General features: G+C 40.2%; 1 protein-coding gene across 5 annotated transcripts in view; it reads right to left on the bottom strand.

Annotated features, from left to right (window-relative positions):
- PLOD2 (procollagen-lysine,2-oxoglutarate 5-dioxygenase 2) overlaps positions 1–18,721 on the bottom strand; it is a 302,336-nt gene that overhangs the window by 1,449 nt on the left and 282,166 nt on the right. For all 5 annotated transcript variants that reach the window (XM_036349575.1, XM_036349574.1, XM_036349576.1 and 2 more), the window contains 4 exons: positions 7,003–7,068; positions 5,412–5,516; positions 3,695–3,841; positions 3,460–3,585 (listed from right to left, as the gene is read on the bottom strand). In XM_036349575.1, coding sequence (XP_036205468.1) covers positions 3,460–3,585; positions 3,695–3,841; positions 5,412–5,516; positions 7,003–7,068 — 444 coding nt within the window. The remainder of the gene's footprint in view (positions 1–3,459; positions 3,586–3,694; positions 3,842–5,411; positions 5,517–7,002; positions 7,069–18,721) is intronic.

An 18,721-nucleotide genomic window follows, 5' to 3' on the forward strand; every position in this document is an offset into this window, starting at 1 on the left:
GGACCCCTTGGGGGAATGTCCGACTGATGGTTTAGAGGTTAGAAAAAAACCCTGTGAGAGAAAAAATCAAAACAGAGGCCACTCCAGCGAGGTTGGGTTCTGAGGAGCTAGGGCTAACTTTCTGTGTGAAGATTCACCAGGTCAGGGAAGAGGGGAGGGAGGAGTGTGTGTGTGTGTGTGTGTGTGTGTGTGTGTGAGAGAGAGAGAGAGAGAGAGAGAGAGAGAGAGAGAGAGAGAGACTCCTCCCCAAAGACTCCAGACTCTTTTATTTTAAAGCACAAAACCTTGCTTCCCCACATTTATAGCACATCTAAACACAAACCATCGTGTACTTCAAGCAACATATTAGGGAAAGCGAATACAGCCTTAAAGCAAAGGTTAGGGGTTTCAGAACTAACTCCTCTATTCTCCTGGGTGGAAGCTCCTGGGGGAGGGGAGGGCGGTGGCTGCCTCTTTGAGAATCCACATTTATCTCTTGGCGCATGGGAGGTTAGGGAGCACAGCATTACCCTGGGAAGGGAAGGTCACGGGGACTGCACACTTCATACTCATCCCGTTTCATTTCCTCCCCCTCCCAGGTAGCTCAACCCTACTGGGTGTGGGGAGAGATTGGGCGGCTCTGCGGTGGCAATTCTGCAGCTGCTGGGGGGCAAAGAAAAGCCTCCCCCAAAAGAGGTTTTTCAAAAGCCTTCAAGAAGCCACGAAGGTTAAACAGCGCAACTGGGCTCAGTGAGAGCCAAACTGTTTTCCCACTTGTACCTGCATGTCTGTGCCTCCACGGGCAGTCCAGGGACCCTCTCAGACCCTTGCTCCACCCTCCCACCTCCCTCACACACACTTTGGACTGGGTGCTGCTGCACAGGGGGGCTGCTTATATATACTCCTTTGACCTCTGCACTATCCCAAACTCCCGATCCCCAGGGCTCACTTCCGGGCTTCCGAAGCCCTCAAAGTCTCTCCCTCAGTCCCAAGGCACTGCTCCCTGCCACCTCCCAGCTGCAGCCAACACTCAGACCTGGAGGCGAGCGGCCCTGCGGGCCCACCCTCCTTTCCCTCCTCCACTCACGACGCCCGGGCACTGGCACAGATCTGTGGGCCACGCAGTTTAGTGAACACATGCCCAATGTCAAGAATGGTTCCCAGTGCCTTTGCTCGAAGGTAACAGGGGCAGTCTCCCTCTGGGAACTCAGTCCTGGGGTGCTGCCTTCCCCTTTTAAGTTCAGATCTCATGCAATTCACACCAAAAAACCCTGCTCCCTCGAGGAAGAGACCCACTGAAGAGACTCCTGAGGCAGTGTGGGGCACACCTCCTCTGCACTTGTGCACAGTGTCATGTTTGAAAACAGTGAGCAAGCCTGCTGCGCTGCTCAAGGGGGAGACATGTGTAGCCACCAAAACAGTGGTTCCTATCTTTTCTCTTTTGTTTACAGAGAAAGAGATTCCAATCCTATCCCTAACCCCTATGTAGCCATGCGCCCAAAACTTCTTCCTATGCCCCTTCTCCAGACACTGGCCCTCCAATGTTCTGGCTGCTTCTGCCCGCTCTGAGAGGGGCTGCACTATAAGTTCATATGTTTGACTAGTTAAGAAAAAAAAAAAACAGGCTGAAATTGGACTTACATAAAACCTGTCTATGGTAACCACTTGTTCTACAGGAGCGCCCATAGCACCCAAGTACTTGAGACCCTTGCAATCTGGGACTCCTCTGGGGATGTCTGCCTGCAGGTTTAGGAGGAGCCCGAACCAGGCCGGGTGCTGTACAGCTCACACTCATCCCAGCCGCTGTGCCTGCTGCCGCCACTTGGTAGTACTGCCCAGTCAGAAGAGGCTCCCGCCGCTGCAGCTGTGCTCATCAGCCATGAGCCCAGCTTCTGGCTGAGCAGCACTCCCGCTGTGGGAGCGCACTGACTACCAGGGGGCAGCTCCTGAGTTAAGCATCTGTTCCCTGGTGGTCAGTGTGCATCATAGGGACTGGTTGACTGGTCATGCTGGTCATTCCACTGTAATGGTCACTGGGCTTTTATATATATACTAGAGGCCCAGTGCACAAAAATTGGTGCACTCGGGGGGAGGGGGCGGGGGAGGGGTCCCTCAGCCTGGCCTGTGCCCTCTCGCAGTCTGGGACCCCTTGGGAGATAACGACCTGCTGGCTTAGGCCTGCTCCTGGGTGGCAGAGGGCAGGCCCAATCCCTAGGTGCAGCCCCTGGTCGGGCTCAGAGCAGGGCCGATTGGGGAGTTGGGGTGCCGCCCCCTGTCATGCACAGAGCAGGGCGGATTGGGAGGTTATGATGCCACTCTCAGTCACGCTCAGGGTAGGGCCCATTGGGGGGTTGGGGCACCGTCCCCTGTCACACTCAAGGCAGGGTCGATGGGGAGGTTGCTGCGCCACCCCCGTCATGCACAGAGCAGGGCCGATCAGGGGGTTGGGGTGCCGCCACTGTCACACTCAGGGCAGGGTTGATGGGGAGGTTATGGCTCTACCTGTCACACACAGAGCAGGGCCCGTGGGGGGGGGGGGGGGCGTCGCACCCTGTCACACACAGAGCCGCAGGGCTATCAGGGGGTTGGGGAGCTCCCCCCTATCAGGCACAGAGCAGGGCTGATCAGGGGGTTGGGGTGCCTTCCCTTGTCACTAACAGAGCAGGGTGGATAGGGAGGTTGTGGCCCCGCCCCCTGTCACACACAGAGCCGCAGGGCGATCAGGGGGTTTGGGCGCTGCCCCCTATCACACTGATCCCAGTGCTGGGAGGCCTCGTGGCTCTGCTGATCCCGGTGCTGGGAGGCATATTACCCTTTTACTATATAGGATGAGGCCTGGTGCACGAGTGGGGGTCGGCTGGTTTGCCCTGAAGGGTGTCCTGGATCAGAGTGGGGTTCCCCACTGGGGTGCCTGGCCAGTCTGGGTGAGGGGCTGAGGGCTGAAGCTCCCAACCGCTCTTTTTTTTTTATATTCTGGGCCAGCTTTAGCTCTGAGGCTTGGCTCCAGCTCTGAGGCCTCAGCTGCTGAAAGCAGGTATCTGGTTTGTTTGGGTTCTATAATCTCGAAACACTGTATCAACTCCAGCTCTGGGATCCCTGCTGCTGAAAGCGGGGGTTTCTGGGGTTTTGTTTAGCTTCTATATTTGTTACAATGTTTCAAACTGCAGGCTCAGAGGCTGGCAGCGGCAGGCAGGGAATGTTGCAGTCCTCCGTCACTGAAGCAAGCAAGCCTCATGTTAGTTTCAAGCTGCCTGGCTGCCGGCCGACATCTTGGCTGGCAGTTAATTTGCATATCTCCCTGATTAGCCAATGGGAAGGGTAGCGGTTGTACGCTAATTACCATGTTTCTCTTTTATTAGATAGGATAGATTGGCAAAATTCAAATTATGCCACATAAGAAGAAAAGTTAAAAAAAAGGGGGAGGGGTTTAAGGCTTTTTTGTAATGACTGAGGAATGTAAAAAATAAAACCCATAATTACCTGAAAATCTTCTCCCACATTATTGAGTGCAATGTTGATGGTAAATGTAGAAGCATCGTGATGAGGGCGAAGAGAACGCTGTCTGTCAGGGGAGTATTTTACCACAAAATTCAATAATGCAAATCCCTAAAAAGGCAAAGTAAATGAATGGATTTGCTTAGCAATAAAGACATAAAATAGCATATGTGTGTAAAAACTGGTAAGAGGTAGGCAGGAGGAATGGGAGAATAACTACCTTTGTATAATAGCCTGCAAAGACCTTCAGTGTAACTGGTGCAATAAACTCCCGGATAAAATGAAGCCAAACATTCTCCAGATCAATTTGCTTCATGTGGATATCATCAGTTGGGACATTTTCATAACCACCAGATATACGGCTATCCTAAAAACAAATTAATGACATCATAAAGTGTGGTCCACAGCAATCCACATTTATACGATCTTGGAATTTTTTCAATCCCAAGATCATTATAAATAAAGAAATTAACAGTTTAATTATGGCACATCATCTGCTTTAACTGCAAGACTATCAAAAAAACTTAGGTAAATGGCTTTGCAAATATATCCATGAAGCAAAACATTACAGAGTTTAGTAGACTCCTTTCCTACTTATTTAATATGTTAACCCAAAAATAAAAAGGTCAAAGTAAGAGGTAACAAGTGTTTATTTGAGATTCAAAAGAATAGTTATTTAGAAAGCACCTTTTCAGACAGAAACCAAATAGTGTTCTGATTAGGAAACAAAAGCAGTGGGTATTTATGAGAAAGGGAAGAAGAACAATTACATCAATAGAAGGAAGCATTTCTATAGGTGCAAATAAGCTAGCACAGTGATGCTAATGCTAAACAATGTTTTTAATTTCGGTCTAGGTAGTCATGACATCTTCTTTCTTGTAATCTTTGCACACAGTGGTTTGGGATACAATGCTGCTCTTGGATCTAGCCCAAGGTTATTTTGCCCTTTTAACATTCCAAAGATTTGAGGAATAAGATATGCAAGATTCTGGGAAGGCAGCTTCAACTCCATTTTAAAGTGGCTCATTTAGATTATTTTTACAAATGTGTATTTAAGAGCTGACTATAAAGTAAATAAAATTAATTTCCAAAGCCCTTCCAAGCCTCCTAAAGAATGAGTTTTTTACAGTGATCCTTCAGGCAGTCTTAGATGCTTGATGGACATAAATTTGTTGGGTTACCTACCATAGAAACAAGCTTTCCCTGCTTTGTTTCTTACTTCTACTTTGTGGCACCCAGTCTTTCTATGACAGGTTTTCATTATCCTGCCTGCAACTTGCTGACTTCAAGTTCTTCATCATTCTTTGAACTTCTGTATCCCTGATCAGCTAACAGAGGCGGGAATATTCAAGAATATTCCACTTAAATTTCTTGGTATTGGGAATAAGCTGGCATGCGAGGATTCTCAGAGGAAAAGAAATACATTGAACCACTAACAGTGAGACTTCCTGCCAAGTCCTTGACACTGAATGTAAATAAAAAACTGACTTACACTGAAGGCATTCAGATTCCTTCTTAAATTTTATACAAAAAAAGCTTTGATAATCAACCAGATATACTTAGTCTTAGTATTTTTCACTACAGCTCACTGTAAAAATACAGAGAATAAAAAGTGGCCTCAAGAACAACATCACACAGTAAAGATATACATTACCTCACCACTCCAGCCTGGGACATGATCCTTAGGGACTAGCCAGTGTAATTACATGTATAAATGAGAAACTGAGGCCCAGAGAGATCAAATGCTAAACACTCATTAGGTAATGGCAGAATTAGACTTAAACACAACTCTCCTGACAACCTTGGCTAACCTACTATTCAGGTCTATTCAGAGATGTACAACAAAAATGACAAATCCACCCTAAATTCTCTAAATATCTACCCTTCCCCCAACCCCACATACACATTTCAGTTTTCTGTGTGAAATTACAACTTACGTGATGTTTCCCTCCAGACCACTGGCCATAATGCTCCATTTCTTCCACCAACTCATCACAGGCTTTTTCAGAAAATATGGGAAACCAAAAGACATCTGGACAAGGCTACGACATTGAGAACACGCTTTATTTTTCTTTCTCATAAAGCATGGCATCACCATTAAGAGAATAACATTCTGTGTCTTTTTAAAAATATATTCTATTGATTTTTTACAGAGAGGAAGGGAGAGGGATAGAGAGTTAGAAACATCGATCAGCTGCCTCCTGCACACACCCTACTGGGGATGTGCCCGCAACCAAGGTACATGCCCTTGACTGGAATCGAACCTGGGACCCTTGAGTCCACAGGCTGATGCTCTATCCACTGAGCCAAACTGGTTAGGGTACATTCTGTGTCTTTTAACTATTAACTAGCATTTTAAAACTAATAGGGCAGAATATGCAATATTTAGCTCACTTAGATGTCCTTTTTAGGAGGTCTGTCCCACATTATTGACATTACTATTATAAACAATACTAGTTTTGGGGATTTTAACACTTAGGAGGCTTTTTTTTTTTTTTTTTTTTTTTTTAACATTTTAACATCAGTAAAATAAAATGTGTCTTAAAGTCAAAGCTAAGCAGCCACTGTGATGTAGTTTTAATGTCCCGGCGCTTGGTAAAACATTCATCCTGCCGTCACCTGTGTGAGTACATATGCACATCTGTGTGTCCTTTGTATACATGTATTTAGTTGGTGCTGCATTTGCTGAACTGAGTTGCCCTTTAAAATGTCTTTTTAAAATGATTTATGGTATAATTTGTGACAGAAATGAAAAGTTATTGTGTATGCAGTGCACTAGAACATATAACATATATTCCTTAATAATTGTAAAATAACTCTTTCAATATGTATAAAATAAAAACATTCTAAATGACCAGAAAACATTGTGTCATAGTTTAATTGGCAGTATTTTATTTTTCTTTCTCATAGTATACAAAATAAAGAGATAACTCAGAATCAAAGATTCCTTATATTCTCTAAAATAAGTTATTAGCAATAGTTTGGAATACTACTAATCTCAAACAGAGTTCATTTTGTAAAAGACATCTCTAAGAGATTCTTGGAGCCTAATTTCTTTCAAAGGTAAACTTTCATGAAAGATATCTGTCAATGGCTCCTTATTTTTTGTGGTTTGGGAAAGCTACAACATTAACTTATGGACACACACAATAGTGTGGTGATTCCGGGGGGGCAGGATGTGAGGTGGGGGGGGGGTGGAGGTGGAAGAGGGTATAGGGGGGATAAGTGGTCATAGGGAAAAAATGAAATAAAGAAAAAAATGAAACAAAAAGAAAGCTATGACATTGAGAGCACGCTTCAAAAAAATGCATGATCTTAAAATTTTTGTTCATCTACACATTCTACAGTTTTATAACTATATGATCCTTAAGGCTATAAAATTGGGAATTAAGCCATATGAATTTTACCTAAAGAGTAATTACTGCACTTTCAAAACATCCCCCACTAAAGCAGTATTGTAGTAATAATATGCCCTTCTGGAAAATATAGCAAAAAGTTCTACATATCATAATAATTATTAATACAAACCTGTTCAACTATATTTTCAGTGAAAATCTTTGAATAATCATGGTTTATATACTTTTCCTTCCAGTCCTACAAAAAATAATCAATTGCACAGATTAAAGCAAATACCTTTACAAATACTTGAATAAACAATATAAAGTATATCCATTTTAGAAATTACTCAACTTATAAATGACTGTGTTTTAGACCACCGAAACCACAGTTTATGTTTTTCAATATTTGCCTGATTCTATGTATGATCATATATATTTCTATGAAATGCAAAATTTTGGTTTATGAAGCTTTATATCTCAGAATTTAAAAATGTGAAAAATATTACAGTGATTAGATTTGTATACTATATCCTATGCATCTACACAGGGTAGATAAATATGTGTTCAAAAGTGAACAATACAAAATCCTATCAACAAATATTAGTAAATATTAACACATTAGTCAATTTGAGTATTATTTACATAGTGAATTACTTTAAAATAATTTCAATTTTAAAAATGTATTCAACATTTCTTCCTTCACTGCAGTTTTTAATATCTGTCAAAGAATGATCATAAGGTTCATAACACATTCACTTCCTTAAGTTACTAAATTTAAGATATAGTAAAAATAGATTTTCTTGATGTTAATTCATGAACCAAGTCTCCTCTTTGACCAATCTCTGACACATAAAGCACACACTGAAATACCTCAATTTTTGTCAATATCAGCTAGGAAATCCGTTCCCTGGGTCAAGTGTTTCATTTAAAACCCCAATTATTTAGAGAGTATATATTAAAATATGGAGTGAGTTATTATTTAAAAAGAACTCTTCTTAAATGTATGTAGGCAGTCTAACGAAATTCTTATGTTTCTCTTTATAAAGTACAAATATAGGAAAGTGACAGGAAAGAACCGAGGTACAGACATAATATAATTCAAATCAAAACATGTTCCAAAAATATTTGTCTGAAATTATACTTTTTGAGGCCAGATTTCAAAGGATTCAGATAATTTATGTACATTATTAGTTTAACATATCTCTGCTTATATGTAGCTAAGATATTTCTGATATAGAGAACCAAAACTATCTTTAAATTCTTTAATAAATTTCATTTACAGTATATAAGGATCAAATTACTATATTATCTCATTACTCCCTCTAACACTTATTAGTTTTTGGATTTCAAAATATGGGGAAAAATTAGAAGTAAATAATCATTCATAACATTTCAGAATCCTTCTGTATTCTTTCCTATGTATCATTACTGAAATTAAAGAAAAAAGCCCCTGAGACTTTACATTAATTTTTTATTTAGACCACCTTTCAAATATCATTGAACAAACTGTGAACTTACTAATTTCTTATAAGTTCTGATAATGGGAAAATCATTAAATATGTTGCTATGCATATCCCCTACAAGGTATATCTATATGGTGAATTTCCAAAGAAGACAACAAAGTAAAGCCATAGAAAGAAAAGCTGTTCCAACTCACTGGTGATATCACTGCATAGTCTCCAAAGATTTGAATTTTTACACAAACATCTACATTTCAGTACATAATTTGGAATATTTTTTTCAGGAAGCTAACATTACCTAAGAAATCAAATAATACTCTTTTTCAAAATAACAAGAAATTTAGCACTAAAGTAAAATATGTAATTCCACCCTCACCGTTAAAGAAGCTTCTTCTTAAGTCCATGAAAATGTGCAGCTAAATGGACTGGAGGTGCTTTCCTTTATTTATCTACTAGAGGCCTGGTGCATGGATTCATGCACCGGTGGGGTTCCTCTGCCTGGCCTGCACCCTCTCGCAATCTGGGACCCCTCAGGGGATGTTGGACTGCCGGTTTAGGCCTGATCCCCGCAGGCAGGTGGCCTGCAGGTATCAGGCTGAAATCGTCAGTCCAACGCCGCCTGCTGCTCCTGCTCATCCTGATCCTGCTGTGCCTGCTGCAGGCTCATGCCCAGTCAGTCCCGATCAGGAGAGGCTCGCAGCCATGAGCCCTGCATTTGGCGCCAGTCGGTCAGCTGAGCAGCGCTCCCACTGTGGGAGCACACTAACCACCAGGGGGGAAGCTCCTGCATTGAGCATCTGACCCCTGGTGGTCAGTGCATGTCATAGCTACTGGTCGACTGGTCATTTGGTCACTTAGGCTTTTATATATATAGATTTATGTTTTATTAATCCTCACCTGAGGATATTTTTTCCATTGATTTTTAGAGAAAGTGGAAAGGAAGGAGGAGGGAAGGAGAGAGAGAGAGAGAGAGAGAGAGAGAGAGAGAGAGAGAGAGAGAAGAGAAGAGAAGAGAAGAGAAGAGAAGAGAAGAGAAGAGAAGAGAAGAGAAGAGAAGAGAAGAGATAGAGATAGAGAAACATAGATGTGAGAGAGACATCAATTGGTGAAAATACTTTTAAAGATATTTATTTTTTATTCAACAGAGTATTCAGAGACCATTAAATTTCCTATTCCTGGTTGTCAATTACTCCTACATAATAAAACAGAATTCTGATGAGGTGGATTAAGAGTTTGTAATTTAAAAATTTTACTATTGGCAAGGGAAAACCCTAGATAGTAGTATTACAAAGATGATCCTTTAAGAGAGTATTTTCCCTTGAATAAATGTGCTGACTTCACTACAGAGAAGAGACAAAAAAAAAAAAAAAAAAAAAAGGTTAATTCCTGTAGATTCAAATCTTTCAGGAAAGAAATAATTTTAGAATTTAAAAGGAAATTGTTTCCCAACTTAAGACTTTCGATATATGTTAAATCCAGTTACTCTGCAATTTTCTCTGGCTATCTTTGGTATATATTCACAAATTGTTTTAAAAAATAAACAAGGAGAGATAGAAAATGGTAGCCCAATAGGCAGATGTGCCATGCACCTCATCCTGGGGCCAGACTGGAAAAGCAACTAAGTCAGAGAACATCAAACCAGAATTCACAAGTTAGACACAGCTCAGGAGACAATTTACAACAAGAAAGGGCAGAGAACACCTGGAGAACAGTAGGAACTGGGATCTGGACTGAAGAGGGCCAGCTGGCCAGTGGGCCAACAATGTGAGGAGGAAGCTGCGGTGCATCAAAGTCACTTGGCAACAGGCATAACATCCAACTGTGAAAAAGAAAAGCCACAGATTTGCTGCTGGCATGCAAATCTGGACATAACACCACAGCCTCAAAAGGCTGAGGCAGCCTGAACAGCTCAGTGCCAGGGGAAGAGAAACATGCAGTTTAGTGGTTGTTTTGGTTTGGTTTTGTCTTTGCTATTATGCACTAAACCCAGAACATAGGACTTTTCAATTGCAAACATTCACCTGAGGCTTCTGCGCAGGGAGAGAGGCACAGACTTGAGGCGTCTGAGGAGAGGCTGAGGAGGGAAGTAGGGCAGAGAGGCATGGCCAGGACTCCTGCATTCGGACATTCTTAAAGCTTCAAAACCAAAGTGGCCATTTCTTCTCTGAAGAGCTAGCCCCTCCCAGTAGCCACAAGACAGATAATATAGCCTGCCACACCATGCCTGCATTTTGAGTTATACGAAGGAAAGAAGGCAGAGGCCAAATTTACACGTTTTAATAGGCCCAAAGAACCCTCAGTGACTGGATAGGAAGATGTGCCGGTCCACCCCGTTATTCTGGGAACCAGACTGATAAAAACTCCAGATTGCTAGCCAACCCCACTGGCCTCCATACAAGGATCTCTGAATAACCAAGGCCAGAGTAATATTTTGGGATACTCATGGAGGAGTACATCTGGGTCAGGGAAAAAACATCCATCTGATTCCCAGAAAGCCAAACAGCACCACTCACTCCTAAAGCCCTATCAGTGATTAAGATTGGCAGTTGGCAGACAGGCAAAGCAGACAGATTGGTCCCACCTGCTTATAGCCAAGGCCTGTGGAGAAAGACACAAGCATAGTAGTGGTAGATTGCTTGGAGCTTCAACAGGGTGCCAAAAGCCAAAAGAGCCCTAACCGGTTTGGCTCAGTGGATAGAGTGTCGGCCTATGGACTGAAGGGTCCCAGGTTTGATTCTGGTCAAGGGTATGTACCTTGGTTGCAGGCACATCCCCAGTAGAGGGTGTGTGGGAGGCAGCTTATCAATGTTTCTCTCTCATCGATGTTTCTAACTCTCTATCCCTCTCCCTGCCTGTAAAGAATCAATAATAATAATTTTCAAAAGCCAAAAGTTAGTGTCTGACAGTGGTCAGCACCTAACTCCTTAAAAGGAAGCCCAGAATTGGCACACAGAAGAGTGGGATTCTAAACAAGCTGCCACAGGGCATTAAAATTCGGCTGAAGTGATTGAAGCAAGTCTTGCCCCAGAGGGGTGTCTCCAGCACAGAAGTTCTCCCACTGCAGACACAGCTGATTCTCACAGCCAATTGGCCTGGAGGTCAATTCCTGCCAGTGATACCTACAACAATCAAGGCTTAACTACAACAAGACTGTGCACAAAGACCACAAGGGGGTGCACCAAGACTGTCCTCCTCAGGTAATTGGGGAGGCTGAACCACTAGGACCTAGAGGACACTTAGCACAGAAAACCACTTTATCAACACAGGGAAGCATAAAAAATGCGGAGACAAAGAAAAAGGACACAAATGACAGAAATGGAGGAAGCTAACTACTGGATATAGAGTTCAAAACCACACTTTTAAGGTTTTTCAAGAATTATCTAGAAACTGCCGATAAACTTAATGAGACCTATAAGAAATCTAATGAGACCCTCGAGGTTGTGATAAAGGACGAACTAGAAATTAAGCATACGCTGACTGAAATAAAGAATATTATACAGACTCCCAACAGCAGACTAGAGGATTGCAAAAATCCAGTCAACGATTTGAAATACGAAGAAGCAAAAAACACCCAACTGGAAAAGCAAAATGAAAAAAGAATCCGAAAATACGAAGATAGTGTAAGGAGCCTCTGGGACAGCTTCAAGCGTACCAACATCAGAATTATAGAGGTTCCAGAAGAAGAGAGAGAGCAAGATATTGAAAACCTATTTGAAGAAATAATGACAGAAAACTTCCCCTACCTGGTGAAAGAAATAGACTTACAAGTCCAGGAAGCGCAGAGAACCCCCAAAAAAAGGAATCCAAAGAGGACCACACCAAGACACATCATAATTAAAATGCCAAGAGCAAAAGACAAAGAGAGAATCTTAAAAGCAGCAAGAGAAAGAAAGTCAGTTACCTAAAAGGGAGTACCCATGACTGACAGCTGATTTCTCAACAGAAACTTTGCAGGCCAGAAGGGAATGTCAAGAAATATTCAAAGTGATGAATGCCAAGAACCTACAACCAAGATTACTTTACCCAGCAAAGCTATCATTCAGAATTGAAGGTCAGATAAAGAGCTTCACAGATAAGAAACAGCTAAAGGAGTTCATCACCACCAAACCAGTATTATATGAAATGCTGAAAGGTATCCCTTAGGAAGAGGAAGAAGAAGAAAAAGGTAAAGATACAAATTATGAACAAATACACATCTATCAACAAGTGAATGTGAAAATCAAGTGAATAATCTGATGAACAGAATGAACTGGTGATTATAATAGAATCAGGGGCATAGAAAGGGAGTGGACTGGCTATTCTTGGGGGGGAAGGGGTGACGGGGATGCGGGAAGAGACTGGACAACAATCGTGCACCTATGGATGAGGACAGTGAGTGGGGAGTGAAGGAGGAGGGTGGGGTGGGAACTGGGTGGAGGGGAGTTATGGGGGGAAAAAAGAGGAACAAATGTAATAATCTGAACAATAAAGATTTATTTATTTATTTATTTATTTTAATATATTTTATTGATTTTTTTACAGAGAAGAAGGGAGAGGGAGAGGGATAGAGAGCTAGAAACATCAATGAGAGAGAAACATCGATCAGCTGCCTCCTGCACACTCTCTACTGAGTATGTGCCCGTAACCAAGGTACATGCCCTTGACCGGAATCGAACCTGGGACCCTTGAGTCTGAAGGCCGACGCTCTATCCACTGAGCCAAACCGGTCAGGGCTGAACAATGAAGATTTAATTAATCAAAAAAAAAAATTCGGCTGAAGTGAATGACACTTCACTTTTTAATTAATTTATTTTAGTATTATTATTTTTTCACCTTTTACTTCCTTGCTTCTCCTTTTTCATCCTGTTTTTCTTCTACTTCCCCCATTTTAGTTTTTCTCTTTCCTTTCTTTTTACCCCATTTTAAAAATTGATCTTCTTTATCTGTTTTATTGATGTGTTATTATTACAGTAGTCTCTGTTGGCTTAGTCATATAGCTAACTTCATCTTCCCTGCTGTCCTACTTCATTTCCCCTTCTTTTTTATTTCTCTGCACTACTCAATCCTTTCTTCTTCTTCTCTCTGGCTCTTTTCTTCTCCTAATTTTTAACTGGTTTCAATTCAGGCCATATGCTCTCTCCTCTATTTTCCTTTTCAAATAAATAAATAAAAATTTAAAAACATTTTTTTCTTCTTGTCCATTCATTCTCTTTCTTCCTCCTCTATAATAAACCATGGTCCTTGCCCTATTCATCCAATTCCTTAACCTTTCTGTACTTAAGCTGTGCCTCTACAGATTCTGTCCCTCCCCCACTTTCCAGGTTTTCTGTGTGAGCTTTTGAGTTTATTTTTATTTATTTTTTCTTTTCTCGATATCTTTTTTGTTCTCTTTTCTCTTTCCTAATTCTCTTTTTTCTGGGGGTCACTTTTTTGGGGGTTATAATTGTCTTGTGTATCTTCGTGTTCTGTTCCTTTTGTGTTGTGTCGTATTGTATTTTGTGCTGTTCGGTCAGCACTTTCACAATGGCTGACATGATGTGGTAGAGAGTGAACAGCATAATCAGACACCCTGAAAGGAGACTCCACCCAAAAATGGGACAATAACATTCAAGACCCAACTACATCAGGAGAGCCCAAATATCTCAGGCAGGTGGACTCCCTGGAACATCCAGTCCAGAAGACCTGAGAGACTGTATCACTGGGTCCCACAAAACATCTACTACATAACAGCAGATGAAAAAATCTGGGTGGCATACCAGTTTGATCCAATACATAGAAACAAATACAAAAGAACAACAAAAAATGTGGAGATGAAAGAAAAGGAGAAATCACCAGAAAAGGAAATAAATTAAATGGTTGGAAGCAATTTGTCAGAGGAAGAATTCAGAGTAATGGTTGTAAGGATGTTCAAATGGCTGGGTCAGAAATTCACCAACATTTGTAAGAATCAAAAGGAAATGAAGAATGACATAGCTGCAATGGAACACAATGGAAGGTTTCAACAGGAGACTAGAAGAAGCTGTTAGAAGACAAGGTAGAAAAAACACCCAAGTAGAGCAGCAATTGGGAAAAAAATTAAAAAGCAGGAGGAAAGTTCTAAGGGAGCTTTCGTACAACATGAAATGAAACAACATCTGCATAATAGGGGTACCAGAAGGAAAGGAAGCTGAGAAAGAAATAGAAAATCTGTTTGAAGAAATAATGACAGAAAACTTCCCTGATTTGGGGAAGAAAAATGTCATACAAGTCCAAAAAAGCACACAGAGTCCCAAACAAGATGAACCCAAAGAGATTGACATCAAAACACATCATAATTAAATTGGCAAACATCAATGACAAAGTAAGAATCTTAAAGGATGCCAGAGAGAAACAGAAAGTTACCTACATGGGATCTCCCTTTAGTCCAGGGGTGGGCAAACTTTTTGACTCGAGGGCTACAATAGGTTCTTAAACTGGACCGGAGGGCCGGAACAAAAGCATGGATGGAGTGTTTGTGTGAACTAATATAAATTCAAAGTAAACATCATTACATAAAAGGGTACGGTCTTTTTTTTTTTTTTAGTTTTATTCATTTCAAATGGGCCGGATCCGGCCCGCGGGCCGTAGTTTGCCCACGGGTGCTTTAGACTATAAACTTATTTCTCAATAGAAACACATCATGCCAGAAGGGAATGGAATGAAATATACAAAGTGATGAAAAGCAAGGGACTAAATCCGAGAATACTCAATCCAGCAAGCCTGTCATTCAAAATTAAAGATGAAATCAGGACCTTCACAGACAAAAAAAGGCTAAAGGAGTTTATTACCACCAAACCAGCAATGCAGAAGATGCTAAAGGGACTGCTATAAAAAGAAGAAATAGAAAGGGAAGAAGGAACACAGGCATAAGGAATAAAAATGGCAACAAACAGTACCTATCGATAATAACCTTAAATGTAAATGGGTTAAATGCTCCAATCAAAAGATACAGCTGAATGGATAAGAAAACATATATTTGCTGTCTACAAAAGATCCACCCCTGAACAAAGGACTCACACAGACTGAAAGTGAAAGGATGGAATTTTTTTTTTTTTCAGGCAAATGGAAATGAAAAAAGAAGCTGGGGTAGCAATATTTGTATCTGACAAAAGCCACTTCATAATACTAAAGGGATCAATACAACAAGAGGATATAACTCTGGTAAATATATATGCGCACAACACAGGAGTACCCAAATACATTAAAAAAAAAAAAAAAACTTCTGCAAGATATCAAGGCAGAGATCTACAGCGATACAATCATAGTAGGGGATTTTAATACCCCATTGACATCACTGGACAAATACTCTAGACAAAATATCAGCAAAGAAACAGCAACCCTAAATGCCTCAGTAGATCAGATGGAATTAGGTGACAACTTCAGAACATTTCACCCCAAAGCTATGGAATATACATCCTTCTCAAGTGCACATGGAACATTTTCAAAGAAGACCACATATTAGGACACAGGCTAAGTCTCTACAAATTCAAGAAGATTGAAATCACATCAAGTATCGTCTCATATTAGAATGGCATAAAATTAGGTATGAACTACAATAAAAACAATCAAACACATGGAGGCTAAATAGCATGCTATTAAACAATGAATGGGTTACCAAAGAGATCAAAGAAGAAATGAAAAACCTTCAAAAAACAAATGAAAATGAAAACACAACAATCCAAAATCAATGGGACACAGTGAAAGCAGTCCTGAAAGGGAAGTTCATAGCACTCACTAAACAAACAAACAAACAAACAAAAAACACAAACAAACAAAAACCACAAACAAACAAAAAAACAACAAGAAAAACTGGCAGTAAGTTATCTAATTCTACAATTTAAATAACTAGAAAGAGAGCAACAAGAAAAGCCCAGAGTAAGTAGAAGGAAGGAAATAATAAAGATCAGAGCGGCAATAAATGACATAGAGACCAAAATAACAATATTAAAAGATCAATAGAAACAAGAGCCAGTGCTTTGAAAGGATAAACAAGATTGGTCAATCTCTAGCCAGGTTTACCAAGAAACAAAGAGAGAGGACCCAAATAAACAAAATCAGAAATGAAAAAGCTGAAGTTACATCTGATCCAAGAAAGGATTCTAAAAAATACTGCGAACAACTTTTTTCCAACAAACTGGACGAAATGGACAAATTCCTAGAAAAATATAATCCTCCAAAACTCAATCAGGAAGAACAAGAAAACCTGAATAAGATGATAACAAATGATGAAATTGAGGCAGTAATAAAAAAACTTCCAGCAAACAAAAGCCCTGGTCCAGGCAACTTCACGGGGGCGGTTTTACCAAACTTTCAAATAAGAATTAATACCAATCCTCCTTAAACTATTCCAAAAAATTCAAGAAAAAGGCACAATTCCAAGCTCTTTCTATGAAGCTAGTATTACCTTAATTACAAAACCAGATAGAGACACTAAAAAGAAAGAGAATTACAGGCCAATATCCCTGATGAACACAGATGCTAAAATCCTCAACAATATTCTAGCAAAACATTAAAAAGATCATACACCAGGACTAAGTGGGATTTATCCCAGGGATGCAAGGCTGGTACAATGTCTGCAAATCAATAAATGTGATACATCACATAAACAAACTGAAAGACAAAAGCCACATAATCATATCAATTTTGGCAGAAAAAGCATTTGAGAAAATCCAACACTCTTTTGTGATAAAAACTCTCAGCAAAGTAGGAATAGAGGGATCATACCTAAACATAATAAAAGCCTTATATCACAAACCTACAGCCAACATCATGCTCAATGGGCAAAAACTAAAACCATTTCCCCTAAGAACAGGAACAAGACAAGGATGTCCACTTTTACCAATCCTGTTCGACATAGTATTGGAAGTGCTAGCCATAGTGATCAGATAATAAGAAGAAATAAATGGTAACTAACTTGGAAAAAGAAGAAATAAAACTGTCATTGTTCACAGGTCACATGATATTGTACATAGAAAACCATAAATACTCCATCAAAAAAAACTACCAGATTTAATAACTGAATTTGGCAATATAGCAGCATACAAAATTAACTCACAGAAATCTATGGCATTTTCATAGACAAATAATGAACTCACAGAAAGAGAAACTAAAAACAAAATTCCACTGACCAAAAAAATTGCAACAAAAAAATTAAGATACCAGGGAATAAACCTATCTAAGGAAGAAAAAGACCTGTACTCAGAAAACTACAGGATGTTGAAAAAAGAGATAGAGGAAGATATTAACAAGTGGAAGAATATACTGTGTTCATGGATTGGTAGAATCATCATTAAAATGTCCATACTACCCAAAGCAATCTATAGATTCAATGTAATCCCCATTAAAATACCAACAGCAAATTTCACAGACCTAGAACAAACTCTCCAAAAATGTATAAAGAATAAAAAAAGACCCCGAATAGCCTCAGCCATCCTAAGAAAGAAGAATAAAGTTGGAGGGATCACAATACCAGATATCAAGTTATATTATAAAGTCACTGTTCTCAAAACTGCCTGGTACTGGCACAAAAACAGACATATAGACCAATGGAACAGAACAGAGAATCCAGGAATTGACCCAAGCCATTATGCTCAATTAATATTTGATGAAGTAGGCAAGAGCATACAATGGAGTCAAAGTCTCTTCAATAAATTGTGTTGGGAAAATTGGGCAGATACATGCAAAAAAAATGAAACTAGACCACCAACTTATACCATTCACAAAAATAAACACAAAATGGATAAAGGACTTCAACCTAAGATGGGAAACCATAAAATTCTTAGAAGAATCCATAGGCAGCAAAATAGCAGACATCTCTCATAGCAATATCTTTACCGATACAACTCCTAGAACAATGGAAACTAAGGAGAAAATAAACAAATGGACTACATCAAAATAAAAAGCTTCTGCACAGCAAAAGAAATCATCAACAAACAACAAGAAAGCCCACTGCATGGGAGAACATATTTGTCAGTGTTATCTCTGATAAGGGTTTAATCTCCAGAATTTACAGGGAACTCCTACTTCTTAACAAAAGGAAGATAAACAATCCAATCAAAAAATGGGTGAAGGACCTAAATAGACACTTTTCAAAAGAAGACATACAGTAGTCCAAGAGACATATGAAAACATGCTTAAAGTCACTAATCATCCGAGATATGAAAATCAAAATAACAATGAGGTACACTCTTTATTGGCTATCATCAACAAATTAACAAACGACAAGTGCTGGTGAGGATGCGGAGAAAAAGGAGCCCTTGTGCACTGCTGGTGGGAATGCAACTGCATGGATGGACCTGGAAAGTATTATGCTAAGTGAAATAAGCCAGTCAGAGAATGATAAATATCATATGATCTTACTCATTTGTGGAATATAATGAACAACATAAACTGATGAACAAAAATAGATCCAGAGACATAGAAGCATGAAACAAACTGTCCAACCTCAGAGAA

Source organism: Myotis myotis, unplaced genomic scaffold (genome assembly GCF_014108235.1).
Source record: "Myotis myotis isolate mMyoMyo1 unplaced genomic scaffold, mMyoMyo1.p scaffold_m19_p_2, whole genome shotgun sequence".
Lineage (NCBI taxonomy): Eukaryota > Metazoa > Chordata > Mammalia > Chiroptera > Vespertilionidae > Myotis > Myotis myotis.